Below are 25896 nucleotides of genomic sequence, written 5' to 3' on the forward strand. Positions count from 1 at the left end.
GTGCAGGCGACGAAATGAGACAGGATGAAGGAGACCGGATAACACTGAGAGGGAGGCGGGGCGAGATCGGGTGGCGATGTAACGGACGGGGGCGCAGCGTGCTTATATGCTCGCCCAGCCGTGCGAGAGGATGGTGTTGATCGCAATGAATGAATTGACGAGAGGTGAAGCCAGTGATGGCGGGTGACTTCACTCTCCACTCGTGACTCGTGCACAGTCATTCTGTCATTTGCATCTTTTCCGTCAGCAGAACAGATCGAGCATTGCCCACGCCCAAAGCTCAAGTCAGCCGAAGCCCACGCAAAGCATCTTCGCTCGTCGCTCTGTGCGCGGTGCGAGCATCCCGAGTTGGCTGGCGGAGCAAGCTCTCGCCCCGCGCTCCTGGCTGCTGGCTGGCGGGGAATTTGGGAGGGACCAAACATCTCCGACTTTGCAACTCAGCCATCAGCCATCAGCCACGAGCCACGGCTCTCTTCTTGCCTTCTTGACTTCGTCTCGCTTTCGGCGCTAGGCGTACTCTCTCACTCCTCTCGCCCCCTCCCGCCTCCCCCTCCGCTTCCTGCTCCCGCTCTCGCCCCACTCTACCCCCGTCCAACGCCCCACGCCCATGTCGACCCTCCGCGAACAGATCGCGGCGCGGCGCGCGGCAGCACGCTCGTCGCCCGCGCGCAAGAACCCCGGCTTCGCGCCCACCGCCAGACTCGACGACAAGACGGTGTCGGGGCAGGTGGCCAAGGCGCGTCGGAGTGGTGAGTGTGGTATGCGGGGGTGCGCTGGGAGTTGGGCGGCCGGGGGCCCTTTGGCTCGTCTCGTCTCGTCTTTTCCAGCGGCATTCCGCACAGCGACGGCCTTGTTGCCGTCGTGCTGCTGTTCATGCCGCGCTGCTCATGCGGTCGCTGCTCTGGCCAGCTCTTTACGTCTACCCGTCACCCCGGACCCCGTTTGCTCTGCTGTGTGTCCCCTCCCCTTCCCCCCTCACCCCCGTACTTGCACCGCTCGCTGCGCTCATGCGCTCGTTGCTCACCCAAGGCAAACTCGACCTCGCCTCTCTCGACCTCCCCCGCATCCCCGCCGATGTCTACACCGACCTCCTGGGCATTCCCGAGGCCGAGCTCTCCAACCCCCCACCCAAACAGGAGACGGCCGAACATACCCCCAGAAAGCCAGGCATGGCGTCGATCAACGTGCTCGCCCTCGACGCCATCAGTGACGAGGAGGCACGCGCGCGCGCCTTCGGTACCCCGCCCCCCAAGAAGCCGTGGAGCGAGCCCGAGGAGCTCACTTCCTTCAAAGCCGGGTTCAACCGCATCAAGGATGTTGACCTCGAGGTCGGCCTGTTCGGCGGACTGCGCTCGCTTGATGTGCGTCCGGGCGTGGCATCGCTGACCCCAGCTCAATCACAACCAACTTACATCGCTCCCGGATGCCATTGCGGACTTGCTACAGCTCGAATGGATCGACTTGTCGTGAGTAGTAGTGCGGACAGCTGTCCGGATCGGACTGTCAGACTCGGCGTTGCGGCATCGCCGCGGCTCTCCCGGGCTCCGCACACCCCGACTCACGCTAGCCACAACGCGCTCACTGGTATCCCACCCGCTCTCCTTCTCATCCCCAAGCTTGAAGTTGTCAATCTCTCCAACAACGCCATCTCCTCCATCGACCTTACCTCGCCCGTCAAGCCGTCCGAAGAGGGTCTGAGCTACGGCACCGGCTTCCTGATTTCTGCGTTCGAGCGCCGCGACAGAGCACCCAAGACCGCTCTCCCCGTTCTCCGGACTCTCAACCTCGCGCACAATAGCCTCACGAACGACTCCCTGGCCGGCTTCGCAGGCAAGGAGCAGCTCAAGCTCAGAGTGATCACGCTCTCGCACAACAAGCTCTCTGGCGTGCTCGACGTCGACGCCGCCGGACTAGGATCCAAGCGCCTCCCCGAGCTCGCGAGTCTCGTGCTCGACGCCAACTCGGACCTCCACGACATTGAGGGTGACCTCGCATCTGGCTGCGCAGTGAAGATGGAAGACTGTGGATACGCACGCACTGGCGGCGGCATAGGGGGCACGCCGCCACCTGGCTCTCCGGCCAAGAAGCTCGCCAACGGTGCGGTGGCAGCGTACGAGCCCGCATCTGGCGGCCCGTCCGACATTCCCAACCCCAGCCTGACCGTCGCGTTCATCACTCACCCCGCGGCGTCATTTGACTCGGACCCCCTTGCGCTCGAGATGGATGTGTATGTTCCCGACTCGGCGTCCGAGGCCAAACACCCCGTCGTGATCTGGTGGCACGGCGGCGGCCTCCTCCAGGGCAACAAAGAGAACCTGCCGCCCCACTTCCGCAGGCTGCCCAAGCGGCCACTGGGCTCGAAGGGGGAGCACGCCATTGTCATCTCGCCCAACTACCGCCTGGCGCCGCAGGCGCCGATCTTGGACATTATGGCGGACGTTGACGCAGCTATCGACTTCACGCGCAAAAAGCTCGACGCCAAGCTCGCAGCCAAGGGCTTGAACGCCCGCGTCGACCCGGACCGCATCGTCCTCTCAGGCGGCAGTGCGGGCGGGTACATTGCGCTGATGGCTGGTCTGCCTGTGCCACCGCGCGTCCCCGACGCCGACATCGGCGGATACCGCGGCGCCACGGGACTGGGCTTCGCGCCGCGCGGCATCGCCCCGTTCTACCCCATCACGGATCTCGAGCACGTCTTCTGGGCGACCGAGACCAACCCCGTCCCATGGTGGCCGGACGGGAGCGTGCCGGACGCAGCGGCACAGCCGCACCTGAACACGCGCGACCCGCCCGTCGGCTTCGCCGTGTCCGGCGGCCCGCGCTCCATCCTCTACCCGTACATGCTGCAGCACGGGCTGTTCCCGAACCTGCTGTTCCGGAACCAGCGGTCGGTCGGGCACGGGCTGGACGGCTTCCGTCCGAACGCGCACAGCTTGAGCGTGACGACGCGCGCGCGCATGCTTGCCGAGCGCGGCGTGTCGCGTCCCCCTATCTATCTCGCGTACGGCACGATCGACGACAAAGTCCAGCCGCTCGAGGAGAGCGTTGCGCTGCTGCGGGCGACAGAGGGGCCGTTCGAGCTCGAGGTCGTCGAGGGCGCCGATCACGCCTACGACGAGAACCCGAACGAGCAGTGCGAGCGCTTCGCGCACTGGCTTGCCGGCATCATCTAGCTACATACTATGACAATGCATGCCATCTAATACAGGACGTACGCGAGGAGGCGGCACACCCAGCCCGGCCAGGCGTTGTCGACGGGCTCGACGACGAGGTCGGGGTCGCCCTCGTCTACGCGCCCGTCATCGAGGCCCGGCATATGCATGCTGCGCTTGTCCGTGATATCCCCCTCCATGATCCAGACCACGTCGTTCCGCTCGTCGGGATAATGCGTGTGCGCATTGCGCGCGCCCATCGCCGCCGCGATGAGGTGCAGCTCGCGGTGCTTCCAACAGACAAGGACGTCGCGGGACGGCGCGACCCGCGCCACCGCGGCGGCGAGACACGCGCCCGCGTCCGGCGCCGTCGCGCACGAGATGTCCACGTCCACCCCGAGGTCGGACGCGAGCGGCGCGACCGTCGCGTACGTCCGCTCGCCGTGCTTGAGCTCGGGCTCGCGCGGCGCCGCGAACACGTACCCGAAGTCGAACTCGGACGCGTTCCCGAAGAACTGGGTCAGTCCCGCCGCGACGCGGCGCTTACCGTGCGCAGGTATTCGGCGCGCCGTTTGCCGTCGGCGCTCAGCCCGTTGGGGAACTTGCGCGGCGTGCCCGGCGGCCCGGGAGGGCCGCGCGGCGGCCAGCCGCCGCCGGGCGGGCGGGGCATCTCGCCACACGTCTCGTCGCCGGGGAGTGTGGCGCACCCCTTCTCCGCGTGCCGGATGAAGACGATGCGGTTCGGGGTGGCGCTGGGAGTGGGAGACGCGAAAACCGCGGCGGCCGCAGCGAGGGCGAGCACAAGTGAGAACTTCATGGTGGCGTGGGCGATAAGCTTGCATCCTTGCATCCGTCTATATATCTTCTCGGGCGACATGGCAATGCTGCGCTGCATCGGCCGACATTTCGCAGCCATACATGGCCCGCGCAGCAATCTAAAATAATAGCCGACCGCCGACCGCGCCGACCGCATCGGCCGGCCGCCCAGCCTATCTGATTACGGAATGCATCGTCTCGTCAAAGAATCGTGCCCAGCCTGCCGTCAGCTCATGGACGGAGGGCGGAGGCTGCCTGCGACGAGGGCGACGAAGACTGCCGCGAAGCCGAGGGCCGCGCCGGCGCCGAGCACGGGCGTGAGGCGTGCGAGGACGCCTGGTTCCGCCGCTGCCGCCGCCGCGGCCGGCCTCCGCTTTCGCTTCTTCGCCGCCGTCCCGAGACCTGCGGGCGCCGCAAACGCCGCGCCGGCACTCGCAAGCGCCGACGCAGAGTTCACCCCCGCTTCCCGCACATACGTCCGGCTGCTGGACGAGAGCACTAACCCCATCTGTTTGAGTCTGGCGTCAGCGGCGTCCGCACATTCACCCACCCTCGGATGTAGAACGCCTCGAGGGCCTGCGTGATGTCGGCCTCCTTGTCTGCGGGGACGCCGTCGAGCGCAAACGTGACTGGGGTCAGCGGGGCGCGCGGGCCACGCACCCTTCGTCGAGTCCGAGCCCTGGTCGAGCGTGATCGTCATGATGCCGTGGTGGTCGGCGGGCCATCCGGGTGACTTGGTCTGCCAGCTCTGCACGAGCTTCTTTGGCGCGTCGACGGAGATGATCGCGCCCGACACGTTGCCGTTGAAGAGCGTGTACTTGCGCCCGACGTCGGGCGCGATGTCCGCCTGCGCGCGCGACCACAGCGGCACGCGCGCCGCGTCCGTCAACAGGCCCCACATGTCCGCGGCCGACGCATGCATCTGCGCCGACACAGACACGGACACGGTGCGCAGGCCCTTCTTCTCACCCGCGTCCTCGCGCTTCTTCTGCGCCGCGACGGCCGCGACCGCGCGCACGTGCTGCTCGCCCGGCGGCGCGGGCGAGTAGCCCGCCTTGAACGCCGCGGGCGTCGACACGCCGCTGCCCGGCGTGTCCATGCCGTGCGCGGACAACAGGTCCGCGCGGAAGCCGTCGAGGCGGGGCTTAAGCGCGGCGGGGAGCGCGCCGCGCAGCCACGCGCGGAACGCGTCGGCGGCCCCCCCCACTCTGCTCGATCCCCGTCTCAAACACGTAGTCCGTCAGGCCGTCGATCGCTTCGTGCGTAAACTCGCGCAGCTGCAGCGTGCCCGTGAACTCGTCGCCGGACGCGTTCGACCCCGCCCACTTGGCCGACACCTCCATGTCGTAGATTGTCAGCAGCTTGCCCTTGCGCTGGCCGAGGTCGCAGTCGCCCTCGACCGACGTCACAGACGTGATGGACACCGTGTTGCCGTCGCCCTCCGCCTTGACGGTCGGGAGCGTCGTGCGCACCCACTCCTGCGCCCACGGGCCGCAGTTTTTGTTCTGGGGTTAGCGCGGACGTTGGCGCGGGGGAAGGGAGAAGGAGCACGGGGAGGCATGGGACGAAGCGTGGATTGAAGTGTGGAGAGAGAGGGAGTGACCACCACATCTGCCCCGCCCAACCCCACCCTACTCCCCGACTCACACGCCAGTGGTACGTCTGCTGGTAGTCGGTCAGAGGAGTCGGCGTTGCCATGGTGGTGTGAACGATGAGGAAGACGTTTGTGATCGCGAGCAGTCACCTCTACATAGTAGTCACCGCACATTTCTAGAACCGTCCAGCCAAGCCGTCATCACGTAGTCACGTGACCCCTGCGTCATCGTCGCTTGATTCTAGCATTCCCATATTCCGTATTCCTATTCTAGCATTACAAGCATCTACTCGCTACCTACTCGTCATGGTAGTTGATGTACACACCGGGATACTCGCCCCCGCTGAGGATCTCGTTGAGAATCTTGGCGAGCCGCAGGCCACCCTTGGCCAGCAGGCTCTCGACAACCTTGTGCTCGCCAATCTTACCAAGGTACTCGGGTGTGTCCAGCTCGATGAGCGGGCCTGTGCCGTTGTACTCCTTCGGCCAGGCGTGTGCGCAGTTGACAGCGTGAATCGGCTTGGACCACGTGTACGGGCACGCGGGGGACGTGAACTTGCGGTTCTCCATCTTAAGCGCTTGCGGCGTGGACGCAAGCAGGACGTCGCGATTGCCGGTGTGGTCCCCGTCGGCGGGGAGGTAGTCGCCGAGCCACGACAGGGGGCCCAGGAACTCGGCGGCGTGCGAGACCAGGTTGCCGGCGCCGTGCAGGAGGCTGCTGGCGAGGCCGCGCTCGGGGGGTGCAGGTGCGCCGTACACCGAGTGCGGGTATGGGTCGCCGTCAGCCGGGCACTCGAGCCACGACTCGAGGTCGTCGCGCCACCACTCGCGGATCCCCTCCCACACAATCCAGCGGACGTAAGGGTCGAAGATGGCACCGGGGAGCGCATTCTCAATCTGCTTGCTCGGCACGGGCGTCGTGTAGTTGCCCAGCTCGCGGATGTTCTTCGTGATGATCCCCGAGTCCCAGACAGAGTGCAGGTTGCGAACGCGCCCCTCGAAGCGGAACATGGCCTGGTTTCCGCCACGGTCGCGGCCAGTCAAGTGCAGCGGCTGGTGTACGTCACCTAGAAAGTGGACAAGGAAGCGGAGCGGAATGTCGCCGCCGCCGTTCCGCACCTCCTCAGTCTTATTCATAATGGCTGTGAGGACGTTGACATCCTCGTTAATCCAGCCTTTCTCGCCGTACGTGCATGTGTCGCCGGGATGGTCAAATTTGGCTACAGTCAGCGAGCTGACACAACGGGACCGGCGAAAGCCGAGGGGCCACAAGCAAGGATCCGCACACGTCCCTACTCACGGTTGACATAGTGCATCTGGGCGGTGCCGGGATACCCGCGCCTGATGGTGTCAGCCCACGCGGCGATGGGCGCGAGGTGGCAGTGCGCCGCCTCGGGAAGAATGTGGCAAAGCTTGTCGCGGACTTGGGGGTGGAGGTGGATCTGGGCGATGGTGGCGACGATCTCGTGGCCTGGTGTAAGCGAGGAACTCGAGTGCGAGGCGGGCGGATAAGTAAGAGCAAGTTTGGCGTTAAGACGCTACATCGTTGACGGGTAAGTGAACTGGGCTGGTTGGGAACAGTCCTTGCGGCGAGGAGAGGGGCACCTCGCACTACGCCCTCGATCGCTGCATCATGTGCACCTGCGCCCGGCACTCACCTGCAGCGCCCCATGCGAGGGCGGGGGTGGCAGCCGCCAGAAAGGCGACGGCGGCGGACGCGAGCATGGTGGCGAGTGAACGAACGTGTGATGAGTGAGTGAATGGAGATGAGTTGGGAGGATGGGTGAGTAGTGTTGGGGGGAGGGGGTGAGTGGCGTCCATGTGCCGTGCCTGAAATGGGTACGCGTCATGGCTGGTACTTGTCGGCGTCGAGTAGTCATCTCCGCCCCGCGCCGCCCTCGTCGTGGAGGAGGAGCCCGGCACTCGCTTACGAGTCTCAGCTCTTGCTTCATCACTGATTACTGCATCTCGCCATGGACAAGTCCACTCGTCCGCTGGCCTCGGTGCCAGCACAAGGTGCAGCGTGAGCTTTCCCGCATGGCTCCATCGAGCTCCCCTCGCCCACCCCCCCGCCACCGCTTATCGCAGCTCCGGCCGTCGCCTCACGGTCGTCCTCAGCGCAGCGCTGGCGGCATCCCTCCTGCTGCTCTCGATATACGGGGACGCCGTTTCCGCATGGCTCCCCTCCGAAGGCCACGTTAGAAGCGTCGCACTGCTGATCGCGGCGGCCGGGATTACCCTCGCGGTGTACATGCGCTCACGCCCACGAGCCAGGCCAAGGCCGGGGCCGGGGCCTAGATAGCGCCCATGTCTGGATGTATTATCCTCGGGATCAAGCTCGGCGCCTGGTAGTTCTGCAGCTTTGCAGATTACTTGGCGGAGCTCGACCTGTTAAAAGTTCAATTCGGCTGGCCCGTGGCCCAGACTGGCCAGACTCTGCAGGCGCGCAGGCGCTCAATTGCACTCTCAAAGCGCCAAAGAGATGCTCACATGCTCACATGCAAGCTGTGCCTTCGCTTTGACGCTTTACGGCAGTGTGAAGCGCAAAGATCAGTCGCGATCGCAATACAATACGGTCACGTTGTGACTTGTCAGTGGCGGTCGGTCACCTGGTGCGAGCGAGTTACCTGCCGCGCGCCTCGCTCCTCACCTAGTCTGCTCGCTCGCCCACTCGCTCCGGTCTTGCTCGCACTGCAGCAGCAACCTCTCACAAACTCACTCGCTGCTGTGGATGCAAGATGCAGTACGGTCACGCAGTTAGCGGTCACCCAAGGCACCGACCGTGGCGTTCCCCGCGCTCCCCGGTGTAACTCTATCACCTTATCTCTCTTGGCCACTGCATGTCGGGCTCGGGCTTGGTATGGCGGTCTGGCGGTCAGAGGCGCCGACGCCCGTCCGTGCTGGATATGTGAGAGTACTTTGCATGGGGCATGAGGGTACTGTATGTGGGCGTGATGCGAGTAACAACAAGTCGCGCTGATGCATGCCTCGGGCGACGCGTGCTGGCGCGCGCGCTGGCGGGGACAATGGAGGGCAGGGACCCTGCGGAATGCGGACGAGGCCACACCGCGCGGCGGCGGCGCTGCTTGACGCGCTCCTCCATCCGAATTTTCTTCTGCTCTGCTCGGACTAGAAGATGGTTGTGAGATGCCATTGTCCAAGCCACGGAGATTGAGAATGATGAGGTCGACACAGTTGGGAGTAGATGGGGGTGACATGAGAGTGTGCCTGACTTTTGTGAGAGGATGAGACGCGACATTGCAGAGAGAGCGGATTAGAGTTGGTGTACTGTACTTGCTCTTGATCATCACCATCATCTTGCTCTCTCTCGCCATCATCTGCACATCTCCCAAGACACTGCTGGATGTTGGCCAAGAGCATCAGATAAAAGATTGCGGCCAAAAGTCAGTCAAGATCGGGGTCGACACTGATAGTAACCCTGGGGAGTACTGGGACAGACTTTGGCTTTGAGCCACGCCAGCGCTTGTCCTGCCGCCACTCACGCCACCCACCAAAGCTTGGCCCCGGCTACCTCTTTCCGCCTCTTGGTCATCCTCATCTCTTTGCCCATCATTCATCTCCTCCTGCCTCTTCTCCTCTCCACCCACACTCTGCATCCTCTCTGCATCACTCTTCTGCATCAAAATCATCACGCGCTATCCAGCGACCAACGACCTCTGATCACGCTTCCTTCCACCACCCCTCCAAAACGACGCACGACCCTCCCCTCTCCATCCCCTGTCCACGCCGTCACACCCATTCCCACTCGCCCCGCGCGCGCGCGCGCGTCGCTGTACCCCACCCATCGCCATCTCGATGACCCGCAGCCGATTTAATTCCTGACCGCAAAAGGTGAGTACCAACAAAGACAATGGTCATCTCGTCGTCCGCTCGGGACTACGCGACTGAGCAGGTATCGCGCAGGATTGCACCCATTGCAGGGTAGTCCCATGTTCCGTGGTGCTGATATTGCCTCTAGCCTCTATCAAGCTCGCTCTCTCGCTCTCTCGCTCTCTCGCTCTCTCGCTCTTGCTCCCTCCCCCCCTCCGCTCCCACATCCTCACATCGCCCATCGCAGGATCGTAGGAGTACAGTCCAAGCTGCCCCTTGACGCGGCGCCGCACAGGCCGCTATACCAAGTCGCGACTGGAACCTCCCTCCTTTGCCCCCTCTCTCACCTCAACCCCCCCGGTCCCCCGACACCTCGGCCGTCCCCCCCCCCCCCCCCCCCCCCCAACTTCACCCCGCCCCGACTGGTTCGAGCGCGAGCCTTGACCTGTCCCTCTCTCTCCCTCTATTATCCCTCTCTCCACCACGACCGACGGCGGCTCAAAGCTCGTTGTTGCAAGCCAGTAGCTTGCAACGACCCCTGGACCCACCACTTACCTCTTCATCTCCACTTTCCCTCTGGGCCGTCCTCTTGAGCAGCCCGCCTCATCATGTTCTCCAGCTCTCAACCCCCGCCACCAAGTTTGTCTCATTCAAGACGCACCGGGCCTGTGCACGACGTCGGCACTATGCGCGAGGGTGAACCCCCTCCAAACCTCACCCCAGAGGAGACTGAGGCAAACAATCTCCTTCGATCCGTCCGCCTCAAAGTGGCGTCGCGTGACGCAGAAGCAATTCGCCGCGCACGCTGGACCATGATCGATGGCCCAGCCGCACGCAAAGTCGAAGATACCTCTGCACCAGACTTCAACACCCTTCCACGCCGTGCAAGACCAAGAATCCCCTCCGAGCCTATCCCCGCCTCCGCCGCCATGGGAGACGTCAGGAGAGATCTCGGCGCATCCCCAGCAGTCCCGCCACTACCTCAGCCTCTTCCCCCTTTAGCTGGCCGCTCGCCCATCCCTTCAGCAGTGGCCGCAGTGCCGGTCTCCCCCATGCCGACTTCGACCGCCCCGATCTCAGCAACTCCCATTCCCACATCGCCCCTTCCGCCCTCTTCCATGCCGGCGTATCTCGCGCTAACTTCCCCTATGCCCCCCGTTTCCTCCACCCCCTCTTCCCCACAGCCCCCGCAGACTTTCGTCGCAGGCGCTGCACCAACAGAAGAAACAGGCGACGTGAGTCCTCCTTCTCGTCTGCCTGCGCAAGTGTATCGCTGACCACACACAGTCCTCGTATGTCATCGCTGTTGTCGGGCACGACGGTGTCGGCAAATCGACTGTTATTCGTCGCGCAATGAAGACATGGGGCGGCTCACTGCCAGTCAAGAAGCTCACCAAGGACGGTCATGTCGGTGCGTACTTGCACTGTTTGTTGACATCGCGCACCCACCGTATCTAACGCACAGTTCGGTCGAGCTTTGCCGAGATCAAGGCAGGCGGCAAGCTTACGCACGACTGCAAGGTCGAGTTTGTTGAGCTTGGCCTAGTGGCCCTGGACCTGTCTGGAGGACCGGGTCCCATTTGGCCGCAAGAGGTGTCACCAGTCTCTGGCGTCATTCTTTGCTACGATGCCACACGGTCAGAAACCCTCACGGGTCTCAGCGAGTCTCTCGGTGAGTAAATCCCGGACACTCGGACCGACCCGGAGGGAATTATACGAGGCAAACGCTGACCGCACCTCCAGCTCGACTATGCCCCGACGTGCCCGCTGTTCTGCTCGCCTGCAAGTCGGATCCCGACAAGACGCTCGAGGTCGATGCTCACGTGGGCGACCAGATCGGCCATCCATACAATGTCGGCCTCATCGAGGTCACCACGGCGACGTCACAAGGCAAGGGCAAGATGCGAACAGGGTTGCGATGGCTCCTCTACAAGCTGGAAGAGAAGAACCGTAAGGGCGCAGATTGGAAACACGATTGCTTATCGGCAGGGAGAAGCGAGGCACCTGTCGGCGCCAACGCCCCATGGCAAAAGGGACATCACATGTCTCAGAGCAGAGGCTCGGTTGGATCGGATGATCACCACTCGAGCTCGTCCAGTCTGGGCTGGATGATGGAGGGCGAGACCGCGACCTCTACAGAGGGATCCCTCGAGTCCGAGTCAGTGGCGGTTGAACGTGTCCTGAACCCTGCCGAGGGCGTGAACAGTGCCGCTGTCGCTGCTGCTGCTGCTGTCGCTGCCATCCCTCCAGCCGCTCTGGCCTCACAGGCCTCTCTGGAGCGAGGCAGCTCGAAGGCAGGGAAGCCCGACGGCGAGATTTATGTCAGCCTGCAAGAGCTGTTCAACCGCCTGTTCACTGCCATTGTATCCACAGAAAGTAGGTGCCCCGGAACAAGGCCAGCCCTAATCGCAGACGACCAGTTTGTCAACACCTTCTTCCTCGTCTACCGCCGATTCTGCCAGCCACGCGATCTCATGACCGAGTTCCTTGAGCGCTTCATCGAGGTCGAGCAGTACGCAGTGTCGCGCGACATTCGGCTGTGGGCCTTGATGAAGCTCGCCGGTGCATTGAAGGACTGGGCCACCAAGTACCCTGGTGACCTCATTGACCTCGAGACGCAGGCGCTCTTCCGCAAGACGCTGGGCTGCATGCTCAAGTACACTTTCCTGGCACACGTCACAGTCGACCTCGTTAGCATCGAGCAGGGCCTCGACAAGGTCGTCGACGTCGACCAGTCTTGGTCGTGCCGGCCGACCCTCGACGAGGCCAACCTCCACACGCCAGAGACGGCTGCTGCATTGGAACTCGTCGTGGAGAAGGATGGAATCCTGCTCGAGGACGAGTCTGCGCCGTATTCCAACACTGATGGCACCACGCCTATGCAGGACAAGTCGGGTTCGACCTACAGTAGATCGTCCACGAGCTTGACCGTCGACCTCGACCCCATGCCGACGACTCGCTCGGGCGACTCGGGTTCGGAGCAATCGCGGTCGGTGTACTCGAACGACGAGTCGGGCCATCGCAAGTGGTCGAGTGCGATCAACGCCTTGCTGCACATGGAGGCTCAGCACTTTGCTCTCGAGCTTACGCTCATGCAGTGGGAGCTGTTTGCGGCGATTAGGGTGAGTTTATTCTACTCTTGTGTCACGATCTAACTCTAGCCACGCGACGTCTTCCGCCACGACTTTGGCAAGGAGCGCGATGACCCCGTGGGTCGCTCGATCGACTTCTTCAACCACCTGTCGCGCTGGGTGTCGACGATGATCCTCGCGCACCCGAAACCTAAGGGCCGCGCCAAGGTGTATGAGGCGTTTGTCAAGATCGCACACCAGCTGCGCAAACTGAACAACTACGACTGCCTTTGTGCTGTCTTGTCAGGTCTGCGTGAGACTTCGATCCACCGCCTAGGCCAGACACATCAGCTGGTCCGCCTCGACGCGCAGCTGATGCGCGACCATCAGAGCCACCTCAAGCTCATGGACGCACGTAACGGCTATGGACACTACCGTCGCGCGCTGCAGGCCGACACGTCGTACAATCACACGGCGATTCCTCTCCTGTCTGCCATTCTTGGTCTAGTAAGCCGCTTGCAGGCGGCGCGGACGCCAGACCGCCGCGAGGACGGCATGGTGCAGTGGGACAAATTCCAGCGGTTTGGTGATATTCTCATGGCCATTCCTACTTTCCAGGAGCGCGGGAGCATGGTTCCGGGCAGTGTCAGCATCAGCTTCCGCCGCTTAATAGAGGCGACGCCGGTCATTTCCAGCGAGGATGTGAGTTTTCCCGTGCAATTTCGGGAAGCAAGAGATCACAGCTGACATTGCAGGGCTTGTACGAGCGTAGCAGATTGGTAGAGCCAGGAGGCTCGCAGACTGGCGGCGTCCTTCGCAAGCTGGCCAACTTCAGCTTGTGAAATGAGGTATCCGCGCCACGACTCCTGTGAACGAGCAGCGCGCGTCGACGACTGGGGAACGACGACGAGAGACCACGACCCCGAACGACACTATCAACAGAATTGTAACATTTAGCACGACTATCACCCTGCATTCAATACCAACACTGTCAGAGTAGTAGGCAGGGATTCGACCGTGTCGGTGACAAGAAAGAGAGAGACAAGAGTAAGAGAGACATGTACAATGCGATGTCATGCAGTTTGGATGGTTGAAGATACAGACAGTACTTCAACAGCCGTCGTTTTGAGAGCTCTCGATCTCTCGAGCGTCTGCCAGGTCTACCAACCATAGGCGAGTATTGACCTAATAACCCCTAGAAAGCGCTGGTAGGAGGATGCTAACGAGGATATTGTTGTCTGTGACGCACACCCCTGGGCGGGTCTTGTTTCCGCCCTCGAGTTGCGAGTTGCGGGAAAGGAACGGCGGTCCAGTCGTGTCTTGGCTTGCGATTCCTACAGTAAGAGCAAGGCATGTCGTGCCCCAATCAAACTTGATCTTGCAGACCGAGCCAGCTTGCAGCAAACGCAGCAGCAGTAGCATCAGCGTACTGTACCAACGTCTGTGCGCGCACATGGAAATGCGGTTAACCGACGACATTACAGGTGTATAGAGTTACAGTAGGTCGACAACACTTGAGCAGATGTAACGGGCGATCGAGATGTCTGGGCCCTCCGACCCCCCGCCCTCCGATCCTTTAACCCTGCCGCCATTCAGCCTCCCCCGCAGGAGCAGGAGCCAGGAGCGAGGAGACAGAGGCAAGAGAGGAGAGCGAGAGGAGCGAGGAGAGACGAGTAACGAGAGTACGAGCATTACAAGGAGCAAAAATGACAGAGGAGGGAGACGGGAGGGAGCGACGAGTGGCACAAGGTACAGTACACTACGTCACTCAGGGTGGGAGAGATGAGCGAGTGGCAGCAGAGACCACCAGATGACATTCCGAAAACGCTAAATGCCTCGGCCCGCTCCCACATCCTCCGTCCTTCTCTTCGTCCTCTTCGTCTCCGTCGTCGCCACCTCTCTCTCTCTCTCTCTCTCTCTCTCTCTCTCTCTCTTTGACTCTTCAACTAATTCACTATGCCTTCTGGGTGCGTATCGCCGTCGTTCGCCGCTGACAGCAGAACCAACTCGTGCACGTAAGTTGTTGTCGACTTGCCAGGGGGTTTGTCGTCTGGGCTGGGTTGGGGCGAGGCGAGGGCTGAGGGGTGAGGTGGTGGTGAAACATCGCTTCCAGCCATGGGCCCAAGAACCATGAGCTCGAGTCGGTCAGCGTCGACGAGCGGTCCCATGACGCCGGAGATCCAGCGGGCGCCGTTGTGCGGGCACCTCACGTCATGGAATCCGCTCCCACGCCCCCACCACACTCACACATCTACACCCCCACACCACGACTCCTTACCCGGCCCCCTCCTCCTCGCCTCCATTCCGCGCAAACGCAGACGCTGACAGCAGATGTGGTGCGAACGGCGGCCCCAACTGTACTTGCAATGGTGGCAAGAAGAAGTAAGTCTGACCTCCCTCCTGGCCCACACTCCCTCCCCGGCGCCACGTTAACCCCAGGGGCTTCATGGGCAAGATGAAGAAGCTCTTCTCGTCCAACGATCACGGCCCCGCAGGCTCGGGTACTGCCAAGGCTGGCTCAGGTGGGGCTGCTGGCGCTGCCGCCGGTGCGGCGGGCACGACCGCCGTGGCGGGCAGCACGGGCGCGACAACGGGCGCGACCGCAGCGCCTAGCGCCACGGGTCCTGGCGCGAGCCTCGCGGCCACCACCGCCGGCGACCAGCCCAAGGACGGCCACAGCATGCCCGGCGGCTTCCCCGGCGCCAACACCAACACCGCCCCCGCCGCCCCCGCTGCCGCGACCGGCACCGGCGGCTGCGCCGGCGGATGCAGCTGCCCCACGGGGCAGTGCACATGCGACAACTGTCCGAGCAGCAACCTCAACAAGGGATGTGCGTGCGCGTCCTCGGGAGTCAAGTGTACATGCCCGCCGGGCTCGAACTGCGCGCCGGGACAGTGCCCTTGCGCGACGTGCCCCAAGCCCGGCGCCGCCGGTGCCGCCGGTGTTGCTGGCGCGGCTGGAGCCGCCGGTGCTGTCGCTGGCGGCGCCGCCGCCGCTGGTACTCGTAGCGCTGGCGCTCCCGCCGGTGCGGCTGCTGGCGCCCCTGCGCCCGGCCAGGCGGCGCCCGTCGGCGCGGCAAAGGTCACGACGGCGCACGCGATGAAGACGGAGAATGGGTGCACTTGTGGCTTTGGCTGTAACTGTGGCCCGAACGCGTGCCACTGCCCGTCGGCAGGCCACACCGGTGCCGCCGGTGCTGCCGGCGCCGGCGGCCACGGATGCCAATGTGGGCCCAGCTGCCAGTGCGGGCCGGGCGCGTGCCAATGCGGGAAGTGAGGACGGTGGCGTAGAGAATGGCGTGGTGAATTATTAGTAGCGCGAGCAGCGCGAGTTGACGCCTTATGTATCGTTTTTTCGAGGACCCGTGCGGTCGCGGTGTCGTCATGGGTGGGTGGTGGACGTGGGCGGACGTGGGCGTGAGGGTCGGCAGTGACGAGGGGGGGGTGGGATGAGGGTGAGTCTGGGTGAGGGTGGGCTGAGCTGGGCTGCGAGGCTGGTGGATGTGAGCAGCCAGCAGCAGAGTCAACGCCGTTGGTCGACGCTGCCATACGATGCAACCAAGTTGGGTTGTTCTCATGAATGCTCGATGCATATGTCGACCATAAGGCAGACATGAGGCGGGCACTACGCCTGTACGCGTGGACTCGTCGTTGTCTGCATTCATGAGTATCACAGATAGTGGACGACGAGCGACAAGCGCGACAAGATGATGACACGCGGGGACACGGGAGCAAGTATCCGAGGTGACTCAACCGCTCCTCCATGACTCCATCCCTGCCTCCTCCACTGCCATCTCACCTCCTCCCTCCATACTGCCTGTCGCCTATGCCGCCAAAACGCAAAGCCCCACCCGTCACCGCCTCAAGAAAGAGGGCGCGCGCGAGCTCGAGCCTCTCCCCGCCGCCGAGCGAGCCGGCTGAGCAACCTAGCCCAGAAGGACGCGTCACGGGCTTTGACCAATTCCGCGTGCCACTCCTCGAAGGCGACGTGCTCTACATCCCCGACGTGAGTTCCCCTCTCCCCTCCCTCTTCAGTCCACCAAAGCCCACCAACACCAGTTCCTCCCCCCCGCCGACGCCGAGGGCCTGTACGCCGCCCTCGCCGCCCTGCCAGACTGGCACCACCCCACCCTGCGAATTTACAACCGGGCCGTACAACAATCGCGCGCCGTGGCAGTGTACGCGTCGTCCCCCCGCACCATAAAATACAGCGGGACGGAGATCCGCGCGCACGCGTTCCCGCCGGTCCTCGAGCGTGTGCGGCGCACAGTGGAAGCGCGCCTCGCGCAGCGCTTCGACGTGTGCATGCTCAACCGGTACGATGACGGCGGCGTGTATATTGGCCGTCACTCGGATACGTGCGAAAACCTGATTATCGCGAGTCTGAGTTTGGGCGCGGCGCGGTCGTTTGTGATGACGCCCCGGATGCCGCCGAGGGCGGCTGGAGGAGAGGGGGAGGAGAGGAGGAGAGAATTGGAGGCGAGGGAGACGGTGCGGTTTACGATGCAAGACCGGAGTTTGGTGGTCATGCAGGGTGAGAGAGTAGTGGGATGGGGGCTGACTCCAGGCAAGACGCAGGACTATTGGAAGGTGCGCAGGGAGAGACGAGGACGAAGACGAGGTGACTGATGGCAGCACGAGATTCCCAAGGAGCGGCGCGTCAAGGAAGGGCGTATCAGCTTGACGTTTCGACAGACGTAGGCGGGTGGGAGTCACCGATCGCCGGGCGTGGGCGCCAGATCACTGCGGTAAAATGAGGCGCATGAGACGCCCCTTGGCCGTTGGCTCTGCACAAGCCAAGAGGCCAAGAGGCTAAGAGATGGCGTTGGCGCGGCGCGGCGCAGTGTGCACGGCCCTCGACACGACCGCCAGCGAGGCCACGGAATGGCCCCAGGTCGCCGGACGCGACGCGACGACGCGACGACGCGACGACGTGGAAGACTGGGGGTGCCGCGGACCGTGCGTTGGCCAAGAAGAGCTCCTACCAGCTGGATTTGGCCGGCCATGGCCGGGCCAAGGAGAGCCAGCAGCAACCCTCGTACGACGACGAGGCCCTTGGGATGAGAGAGCGCGAGAAGGGGTGGTGAGAATGCCTCGCGGCGCTCACGGCTTGACAGTGCGCCTGCATACAACAGCCACGTAAGAGTGCATGCTACCATGAGCCCCGACAGAACGGCGTTGGTTGTGGAGTGTGGTGCAGTTGAAGACATTGGTCGTAACGGTTGACGCGGGTCGACGATCCACGAGTCAACTCGAGTTGGGTGGCGAATGGAGGGGAGGAGGAGCAAAACACAGCGCCACAGACACCGGGGTGGCGAATTGCCGATCGCTCACCTAAATGAATTTGATGCCGCTATTAGTGTTGAATTAGAGTATATAGGATATGGGATATGGGGCAAGGGCAGAGGGAAAGAAGGCTCAAGGCTGTTTTGGCCACCCAACTCACCAATGGCCAGGGCGCCCAGGTCCCTCGTCGTCCTCGTCCTCGTCCTCGTCCTTGTCTCCTTTTCTTTCATCCACTCCCACTCTTCTTCATCCATCCCATTCTCTTGCTCCCCCCTCATCTTCATCCCCATCTTCATCCCCATCCCCATCCCCACACGCCCAGCCTCTTCTTGTTCACTCTCCCAACTCCCCAGCTCGCCCTCGCCCACTGACCATTCTTCCACCCCTCCTCCTTCACCCTCCCCTCACCTCCTCTTTGTCGCCTTTCACCACATCCCCCCCCCCCCCCCCCCCCCAACCAACCGCCCTCCATCTCGGCGCACCCACCTCCGGCCTCCCCCATCTAATCCGCTCTCTCCCACCTCGCCGGCATGACGCCGCCAGGGCGTCAGCCGCCGCCGCACTTACCCCTCAAGCCGGCTGGCGCACTTCCTGACGGCAGCGCGCGCGCAAGAGACATTGATGCTGTCCCAGCCCGCGCAAGAGACATAGACGCCGTACCAGCCCGTGACTGGGAACGTCCCTTCTGGCCCACCGACGTAGGTTTCCGCGCCTCAGTTTCGACCAAGAGCTGACGCGACTCCATCTTCCCTTCATTGATTCACTATTCAGCAGCGCGCATGGCCAAACCGAGGCCGACCAGGCTACCGCAACGGTTCAAGGCGCACACCCTCCCCTAGCTTTCGCGAGCGCGATCGTGATCGGGAACGCGATTGGTCATCTTATCGCGCGCGTGAGGATGAGCGGCGCGATCCCCGCGAGCGCGAACGCGATGGGCGCCGCCGTGACCGAGACGACAGGTATCGCCGCGACCGCGATAGGGACGATAGATACCGCGACGATAACGCTACGCGGTTTCCCGATGGCCGACGCTCTCCACGCACCCGCTCGCGTCCCCTGTCTCCCAGAAGGAGGAGGGAGCCTGTCCCCGGCCCAGGGCCGAGCACGATGGCCGCCCGGTCGCCGCCCGCGTCACCAGACCGCTCTCCTGGTGAATTAGAAGAAGGCGAAGTTGTCTCTCCTGTCCGAACCGCGCGGTGGGGTGGCGAGCGCGACCGCGAGCGCGACCGCGAGCGTGATCGCGGCAGTGACAGGGACAGGGGACGACGCCGCTGGTCCCCCTCCCGTGAACGTGAACGTGAACGTGAACGCGATCGTGGATGGGGATGGGGCCGTTCCCGTCCTTCCTCTAGACAGCGCTCGCCTGCCTCCCCTGCCGCAGCGCCCTTCTCCCGTCCTATCGACGATGGCTGGGCGAGCAGGAGACGAGCCGCGACTTCGCCAGCCCAGAGCTGGCGCAGTGGATCAAGGCCGCGCTCCCCGCCTCCGAGTCGCCCCAGGTCACCGGACGAACATAAGCCCGACGTCAAGGATTACGAGGACCGACGGTCTTCATATGCGCCCTCTGCACGCTCGGAACGCGCACCATCTGAACGTTCCCATGGTCGGCACGAGTCTCCATCTGCCCCGGCCGTTACAACTCGCACAGAACCTATGGGCAAAGAAGCGTCTCCAGAGCCAAGGAAAGAGCAGGTGCATTCTTCCACGTCTGAGGAAAAGCGCCGAGCACCAGCGCCGTTAGCACCGCTCCCACAGAACGGACACTCCCCGACTGCGGCTTCCAGCGAGCCAATACGGCCGGAGGAGTCTGCTGCAAAGGCCCCACCAGTCTCTCATACCGAAGTTGAGGCAACGTCTGCCCCTGTCGCTGCGCCCGCCAAGAGCGCACCGCAACCAAGACAAGAGCTTGAAGCGCCCTCAACGATCGAGACTTCGCCTGCGATGACCCCTCAGGCCTCGCCTGCAGATCCGCATGCGGTCGTGGAAATTCGCAAGCCACTAGAGCCAGTGGAGAAGGTCGAAGATGACGGGGGCGATCCAGTCCAGGAGGCGCAGTCTGTGCCCTCGAAAGGTGTTGAGGCGGCAGCCTCTCCACCACAGGCGGTGAAGTCGTCCGAGCCCCGATCGGAACCCGTTGAGTCTGTCAAGGAAGTCCCGATTTCCGTTGAGGTGGTCGCACCCGTGCAGGAAATAGCCATGCCTGCGGACGCGCCTGTCAAGTCGGATCATATCAGCCCAGCGGAGCTGTCCGTGTCTGAGCCCGTCGAGAAGTTTGCAAAGAAGCCTGCGCTTGTCGACGAGACTGAGCCCGCAGTCGCTGAGCCAGCATCTGATCCTGCCGCGCAATCCGTTGTGCCAGAGGCTGAAGCACCCCAAGGGAAGTCTGTGGCCGAAGTGGCCGAGGTACCATCGCCCGTGGAGGCTATCGCTGTGGCCAAGATTACCGATGCTCCTGCCGCCGAGGAACTGCCCGTCGCAGAACCACTAAAGGTCACAGAGGAAACTACCAAGGTGGCCGAAATACCAGCCGAGGAGACCGAGGAACCCGTCAAGGTCACAGAAACAGCCGACAAGGTCGCGGACGAGCCCTCTCAGGTCACAGAAGCACCTGCCGAGGTCGCGGAGGATCCTGTCGAGGTCGCGGAAGACCCTGTCAAGGCTGCTGAGGGACCATCCAAAGCTGCGGAAACAGCAGTCGAGGTTTCTGCAGTCAAGGAAGTCGTCGAACAACCTGTTGTCCAAGCCGCCGCGGGAACACCAGTTGACAAGAGTTTGCAGCCAGAGTCCACAGAGGGTCAGACGTTTGCAAAGGGGCCAAAGTCCACAGAGGGGTTGAAGCCCGCTGAGGAGCAGAAGCCTACCGCCGACGCACATTCCGCAGAGGAGGCACCCTTGAGCCAAGCTGCGCCCATTCACACTCCCCCCGCCAATGCCGACGTCGATGTCAAGATGGCCAGCCCCTCGCCATCCCGAAGCGCCGTTTCCCCCGATCAGCCCATCCAGGATGCCGAGGGCAATGCCGCTCGTCACGATACCACCCCGGCTGTCGTCGCCGCGTCATCAGAGGCCACACCAAAGTCCACCACTGCCATTACGATCGACAATAAGCATAAGCTTATTGATCCCATTCACGAGCCCAAGCCCAAGGATTTTGCTTTTGAGCCAGAGAGCAGCCCCGCCGTCGTCCCTGCCGTTGAGGTTGCTTCAGCATCCAAGAAGGCCAGGGAGGAGACAGAGGTTTCTAAGCCACCCACGGCACATATCGAGGAGACCTCAACTCCCAGTCACGCTACCGAGTCCAATCAAGCAGCCGAGCCCATGGTTGTTGACATTGCCACGCAATCAGATCCAGTGCCTGTTGACCCTCAGGCACCTGGCTATGAACATGAACCCTCTTCCACCATCGTTCTGGAAGCCGTTCCTGAAAGCTCTGAACCACCAGCCGAAGATATCGAGATGGTCGAGAATAGCGCTACGGCCGAGAAGGCTGAGAAGTCGGTCTCGTTCCTTTCTCCAGAGCTGCCCTCGACCCCTCTCGCCTCACGCCCAACTCGATCCACAATAGCGGAGCGCAGATTGGTGAACCTTCCGGACAGGGAGCCCCTACCGCGAAGCTCAAAGGAGCGGTTCCGCGACCCAGTCCCAACAGCCGACTCGATGCAGACCAGTACCGATGCCGAGGACGTGGAGGAGGAAATCTCGCCGCTCGAGCGCCTTCTCCGCGACAACATCCGTGCTGCTCAATACGCCGGCGACGACATCGACATCGATAGAATCCTACAGTGGAACCAGGAATGCGCGCCAATCGAGAGCTCACGAGTCCCTACCGACCCGGACTTTGATGCTGACAAGTTCATCGCTAAGCTGGTGCAACCTCTCAGCAAACAGCAGATGCGTGTTGTGCCGCACGTTGCTTACGTCATCGCGCGTGAGAGCGAGGAGCTGAAGGCCAAGATCGAGATGCTGAGCGAGGAGTATCTGGAGAAGGACAAGGCTTGGCGCGAGCACTGCGCTTACCTTGACAAGCTTATGGAGAAGCGTGGGCCTCCGCCGGCTGACCTGTACGCCATCCCTGGTAGCATTCTTCCTCCCGCCACACCTGGCATTCCGCCTACGACCCCCATTGTCGAGGAAACGTATCCATCGCGCAGCAATCGTCGCCGTGGTGCTGGTGACGCTGTGGCCACCGAGGCTGAGTACCAAGCCATTCTCGCCGGCCTAGCCGACAGCGCCGCCAAAGACCCAACGCACCGTGCTACGAAGACGGCCGCTACTATCCCGGACATGATACTCACCAAGGAGCGCGACTTCGTCTACGAGGATGAGAATTACCGGGTCCTCGACCCACTCAAGACGTATGATTTCAACGGTGACGAAGATCCGGTTTGGACCGACGACGAGCGTGCCAAGTTCCTCAAGCGGTACCTGACCAACCCCAAGCTGTTTGGCAAGATTGCAGAGGGCCTTCCGAACAAGACGGCGGGCGAGTGTGTCCAGTACTACTATCGCACCAAGTATCCGAACGACTACAAGTCGACCCTCGCATCCAGACGGGGTGTCAAGGCTAGACGCGCGGTTGCGAAGAAGAAGAGCTCTGCACTCATGGCGGATATCGAAAGGACCAAGGAGACGTCCGGCAGCACGAACAAGAATAAGCGCGAACGTGAGCGTGAGGCGCGGGCTGAGCGGGACAAGGGCGAAGGCGGTGGTTCGGCCACGGGTACACCGCAACCTAATGGCCGCAAGCCCCGCGGTAAGGGAGGCGATACCCCGAGCACTGTCGCTGGGGAGGAGACACCCGTGCCGCCCTCGCGCAAGCGCAAGACAGACGACAAGACGGACAACGAGGATAGCAATGCCCCATCACGTGCGACATCCGAGGCACCGTCTACCGCGAGCAAGAAACCACGTCCAGCCAAAGCTGCCTCGAAGAAGCGACCGCGCCCAAGCACGCTCAAGGAGGAAAAGGAGTCGCCTAGCGTTTCGCAGCAGCCGACGCCGCCTTCTTCAGCGCAGTTGCCTGATCCTGCGCAACAAGCCGCCATTGACCATGCCGCTGCGGTGGCCATTGCATCGATGAACGGCGGTGCACCTCCACCTCCACCTCCTGCTCTGGTCGCTAGCACAGCGGCTGCCGCCGCTGCCGCCGCCGCTGCTGCTGCTGTTGCGCCTGCAACTCCTACTAGTGCTTCCGTCCCTGAAACCCCAGTTGTCATCGACCCTCAATCACAGCTACCGATCGATACGGGACCTCTCCTGCCTCCTGTCAAGCGTGCCAAGCGGCGCAAGCAGAACCACCCGCCGCTGGACGAGGCCGAGGTTGCTGTCGCTGAAGCCGCGTCCACGCCCAAACCTCGCCGCTCCGGCACTAACTCGTACTGGTCGGTGGCGGAGAAGAACAAATTCCCTGAGTTGGTGCGCGAGCACGGCACCGACTTCAGAGCGATAGCGGACAAGCTGGGTGGGACAAAAACTGTCGTCCAGGTGCGAAATCACTTCAAGTCGATGGAGGTCGAGTTGAAGGAAAAGGGTATCATTCAGCCCGAATTGATCGAGGTCGGCGTCAGAGACGTCAAGGTCAACGGCGCGGCAGACGTGAGTTCCTTGTGGGCCAGGTCTGACGTGCAGGCGTATGGTGGCTTCCCGCCTCTCCGAACCGGACACGACTTCCCTGCTGCTGCTGGACAGCCCGCTCCACGCCGCACATCACACGAGTATCCCGAACCGCGGATGGCCATGTTCCCTCCAGCGCCTCATGCGCCTCCACCCATCACTATCTCAGCATCCGCTACTCCCTCTGCCCCGCCATCAAGATCAGGCGGAATGCGCATCTCGGCGCTACTTAACGACGACCCGCCGGCGGAGACGCGCGCTTTTGACACTGCCAGCATCGCCTCTGATGGGACTGTCGATGAGTTTGACCAGAATCCGCCCCGTCGCCCGTCGCCGCGCCTTCCACCGCCGCCGTATCACGAGTACAACCGGCGCACGTCATTCGAGGACGGGCGGCTGGAGAGCCATGAGCGCTTCCGTCCAGCGTCAGGGACTTACTCTTATGCGGCTGCGGCAGCTGCACCGGGATGGCAGGGGCCCGATCCACGGGAAGTGCGCGATCCACGCGATGTGCGTGATGTGCGCGACGTTCGTGACGTTCGTGATATACGCAACGTGCGCGATGTCCGAGATGTGCGAGAGGTGCGCGACCCGAGGGACATCCGTGACCCGCGGGAGGTGCGTGAGCGTGATCCGAGGATGGAAGCCCACCTCGAGCGCGAACGTATGGAGCGGGAGCTCATGCAGCACGGGATCGCACAGCAAGCGCAGCGGGAACAGGCGCATCGCGAACGTGAACACGCACAGCGAGAACACGCCGTGCGCATGGAGCATGCGCGCCATTTGGAGATGCGGGAGCGCGAGATGCGCGACCAGCGCGACGGCCGTGATCCTCGTGAACGGGAGTACTACCACCACTCGCCGCCAGGGGCGCACGCGGGCGCGCTGCCACCGGTCTCGCGCATGTCTGGACCGCCTGTGCTGGGCGTATTCCCGCAGGCCATGCAGCAACATCCTCGCGAGTTTCGGACTGGCGACTGGCGGCCGTACATGTCGGCGCCGAATGGCGAGCACGAGTACCCTCGGTAGAAGCAATGGAAATGTGGGCAACAACTGTAGCTTAGGGCCATGCAACAATAGTGTTTGAGTGGTGCGATGAGTAAGGGGGTGTTGCGGGAGTTGGCCGAGCTGGTGGAGTTGTGTCACGCGTAATATGGTGATCAAAACCCGACGACCAAACTGATGGACATGATCGCGACACAGGTTCTGGCTGGATACATGGCGCGCCCTTCCTACCGAAACACACAAGGAAACGTAATAAGACTACTGATCTACTGTACAGTAGTTGTTGTTGTTGTTGTTGTGCCGACATGCGCCGGGGTGAGACAAGCTGTAGTAGTCTATCGCCTCGATCGCCAACCTCGAGGCCTCGAGGACGGGACCGACCGGCGGGGCCAAGCCCGATGATGCAGGATGACACGACAGGATGCGCCATGACCGCAATGCCTCTACGATCCTACGATAATAAGCCGCGAGGCCGCGGACGCCATCAACGCCCCCCCCCCCCCCCATGCACCAAAACATCGAGATGGAACGCACGCGCGTCCACCCCCACGACGTCACGTAAGCAGATGATGGGGCGCGATGGTTGGTGGAATGCGCCGTGACGTAAGCGTGGGATCGGGGGCGATTTGCAAATGCCTCTGCCTGCGGCCAGTTTGAGATGGCGCAGACGCATGAGCATGAGTGTGCGCAGTTGGCAGTTGGGCTTGCAGCAGCAAGGAGGCTGATGAGGGAGGTCGAGCATTGCATTGTTGGAACGTCATGACTGCGTACTCTGCACGGACATGGCCAGGATGTTACGAGGGAGAGCGAGAGAGAGAGAGAGAGAGAGAGAGGGAGAACTGCAGAGTACAATAGAATAGGAGATAGAGAGGGAGGGAGGGAGGAGAGAGTGAAAGGAAACAAGAACGAGATCGACGTCATTGGTGAGTCATTCTGCGTGGCCTGACTCTGACTCTGGCTCTGGCTCTGGCTCTCTCTCTCTCCCCCCCCCCCACACACACACAGCCTTTCAGTCTCATCTGTGCACTAAGTAGTAGTCATCTTGTTCTCTACTCTGCACTCGAGTCGCAGCAGCTGACGCCGAGAGACCACAGTAAGTCCGCTCTTGCCCTCGTGATCCGTTGCATCATCCTCGCACCACCCCCCCCCCCCCCCGCCCACTCCACCCACCTATTACTCCTGATCGTCGTCACCACTCCATCACTTTGCCGCGCGCTATCTTCTCCATCGCACTCCATCATTACCACTCTACTCTCATCCTATCGCTCCTCCTACTCTCACTCCTCACTCCTCTTCTAGGCTCTTCGTGCTCCGCTTGCTCCGCGTGCTCCTCTCCTCTCCTCCCCTCTACTGGCTCTCCTTGCTCTCCCTCGCATCTATTCATCGCGCACCCCACATCCACATCCTCCCCTTATCATCTATTCAATCCTCCACACTCTTCACTCTACGCTCTACACCACTCTCTTCACATTCTACCCACTCTACTCAATTCTTCTACATTCTCCTACTGCACACACTTCTACTTCAC

General features: G+C 62.6%; 11 protein-coding genes across 11 annotated transcripts; 6 read left to right on the plus strand and 5 right to left on the minus strand.

The window, feature by feature from the left end:
• Nucleotides 1-607: 607 nt before the first annotated feature.
• COLE_06942 (uncharacterized protein) lies at nt 608-3173 on the plus strand (the record flags this gene model as incomplete). The annotated part of the gene is made up of 4 exons (XM_018422728.2): nt 608-749; nt 1030-1361; nt 1393-1466; nt 1568-3173. 4 exons carry the CDS (start codon nt 608-610, stop codon nt 3171-3173), a joined length of 2154 nt encoding a protein of 717 aa, XP_018279964.1.
• Nucleotides 3174-3199: 26 nt separating this feature from the next.
• On the minus strand, nt 3200-3969 carry COLE_06943 (uncharacterized protein; the record flags this gene model as incomplete). Its single annotated transcript, XM_018421279.2, has 2 exons — nt 3200-3667; nt 3700-3969. The coding sequence occupies 2 exons, from the start codon at nt 3967-3969 to the stop codon at nt 3200-3202; spliced, it is 738 nt and encodes a 245-aa protein (XP_018279963.1).
• A 1890-nt stretch (nt 3970-5859) lies between these two features.
• On the minus strand, nt 5860-6699 carry COLE_06944 (uncharacterized protein; the record flags this gene model as incomplete). Its single annotated transcript, XM_018422727.2, has 1 exon — nt 5860-6699. The coding sequence occupies one exon, from the start codon at nt 6697-6699 to the stop codon at nt 5860-5862; it is 840 nt and encodes a 279-aa protein (XP_018279960.2).
• Nucleotides 6700-6906: 207 nt separating this feature from the next.
• Nucleotides 6907-7074, plus strand: COLE_06945 (uncharacterized protein; the record flags this gene model as incomplete). The annotated part of the gene is made up of 1 exon (XM_018427201.2): nt 6907-7074. One exon carries the CDS (start codon nt 6907-6909, stop codon nt 7072-7074), a length of 168 nt encoding a protein of 55 aa, XP_018279961.1.
• A 461-nt stretch (nt 7075-7535) lies between these two features.
• COLE_06946 (uncharacterized protein) lies at nt 7536-7864 on the plus strand (the record flags this gene model as incomplete). The annotated part of the gene is made up of 2 exons (XM_018422726.2): nt 7536-7585; nt 7651-7864. 2 exons carry the CDS (start codon nt 7536-7538, stop codon nt 7862-7864), a joined length of 264 nt encoding a protein of 87 aa, XP_018279959.2.
• A 1078-nt stretch (nt 7865-8942) lies between these two features.
• On the minus strand, nt 8943-9212 carry COLE_06947 (uncharacterized protein; the record flags this gene model as incomplete). Its single annotated transcript, XM_018427200.2, has 1 exon — nt 8943-9212. One exon carries the CDS (start codon nt 9210-9212, stop codon nt 8943-8945), a length of 270 nt encoding a protein of 89 aa, XP_018279958.1.
• A 789-nt stretch (nt 9213-10001) lies between these two features.
• On the plus strand, nt 10002-13306 carry COLE_06948 (uncharacterized protein; the record flags this gene model as incomplete). Its single annotated transcript, XM_018427199.2, has 8 exons — nt 10002-10628; nt 10681-10804; nt 10859-11065; nt 11137-11343; nt 11383-11769; nt 11806-12515; nt 12555-13166; nt 13220-13306. 8 exons carry the CDS (start codon nt 10002-10004, stop codon nt 13304-13306), a joined length of 2961 nt encoding a protein of 986 aa, XP_018279957.1.
• A 2984-nt stretch (nt 13307-16290) lies between these two features.
• Nucleotides 16291-17165, plus strand: COLE_06949 (uncharacterized protein; the record flags this gene model as incomplete). The annotated part of the gene is made up of 4 exons (XM_018420305.1): nt 16291-16470; nt 16524-16998; nt 17032-17054; nt 17100-17165. 4 exons carry the CDS (start codon nt 16291-16293, stop codon nt 17163-17165), a joined length of 744 nt encoding a protein of 247 aa, XP_018279956.1.
• An 11-nt stretch (nt 17166-17176) lies between these two features.
• COLE_06950 (uncharacterized protein) lies at nt 17177-17674 on the minus strand (the record flags this gene model as incomplete). Its single annotated transcript, XM_018427198.2, has 1 exon — nt 17177-17674. One exon carries the CDS (start codon nt 17672-17674, stop codon nt 17177-17179), a length of 498 nt encoding a protein of 165 aa, XP_018279955.1.
• Nucleotides 17675-21641: 3967 nt separating this feature from the next.
• Nucleotides 21642-24392, plus strand: COLE_06951 (uncharacterized protein; the record flags this gene model as incomplete). Its single annotated transcript, XM_018420598.2, has 2 exons — nt 21642-21811; nt 21902-24392. The coding sequence occupies 2 exons, from the start codon at nt 21642-21644 to the stop codon at nt 24390-24392; spliced, it is 2661 nt and encodes an 886-aa protein (XP_018274786.2).
• Nucleotides 24393-24852: 460 nt separating this feature from the next.
• On the minus strand, nt 24853-25110 carry COLE_06952 (uncharacterized protein; the record flags this gene model as incomplete). The annotated part of the gene is made up of 1 exon (XM_065626511.1): nt 24853-25110. The coding sequence occupies one exon, from the start codon at nt 25108-25110 to the stop codon at nt 24853-24855; it is 258 nt and encodes an 85-aa protein (XP_065482205.1).
• Nucleotides 25111-25896: the final 786 nt, after the last annotated feature.

Source organism: Cutaneotrichosporon oleaginosum, assembly GCF_008065305.1.
Source record: "Cutaneotrichosporon oleaginosum strain ATCC 20508 chromosome Unknown ATCC20508_contig06, whole genome shotgun sequence".
NCBI classification, from domain to species: domain Eukaryota; kingdom Fungi; phylum Basidiomycota; class Tremellomycetes; order Trichosporonales; family Trichosporonaceae; genus Cutaneotrichosporon; species Cutaneotrichosporon oleaginosum.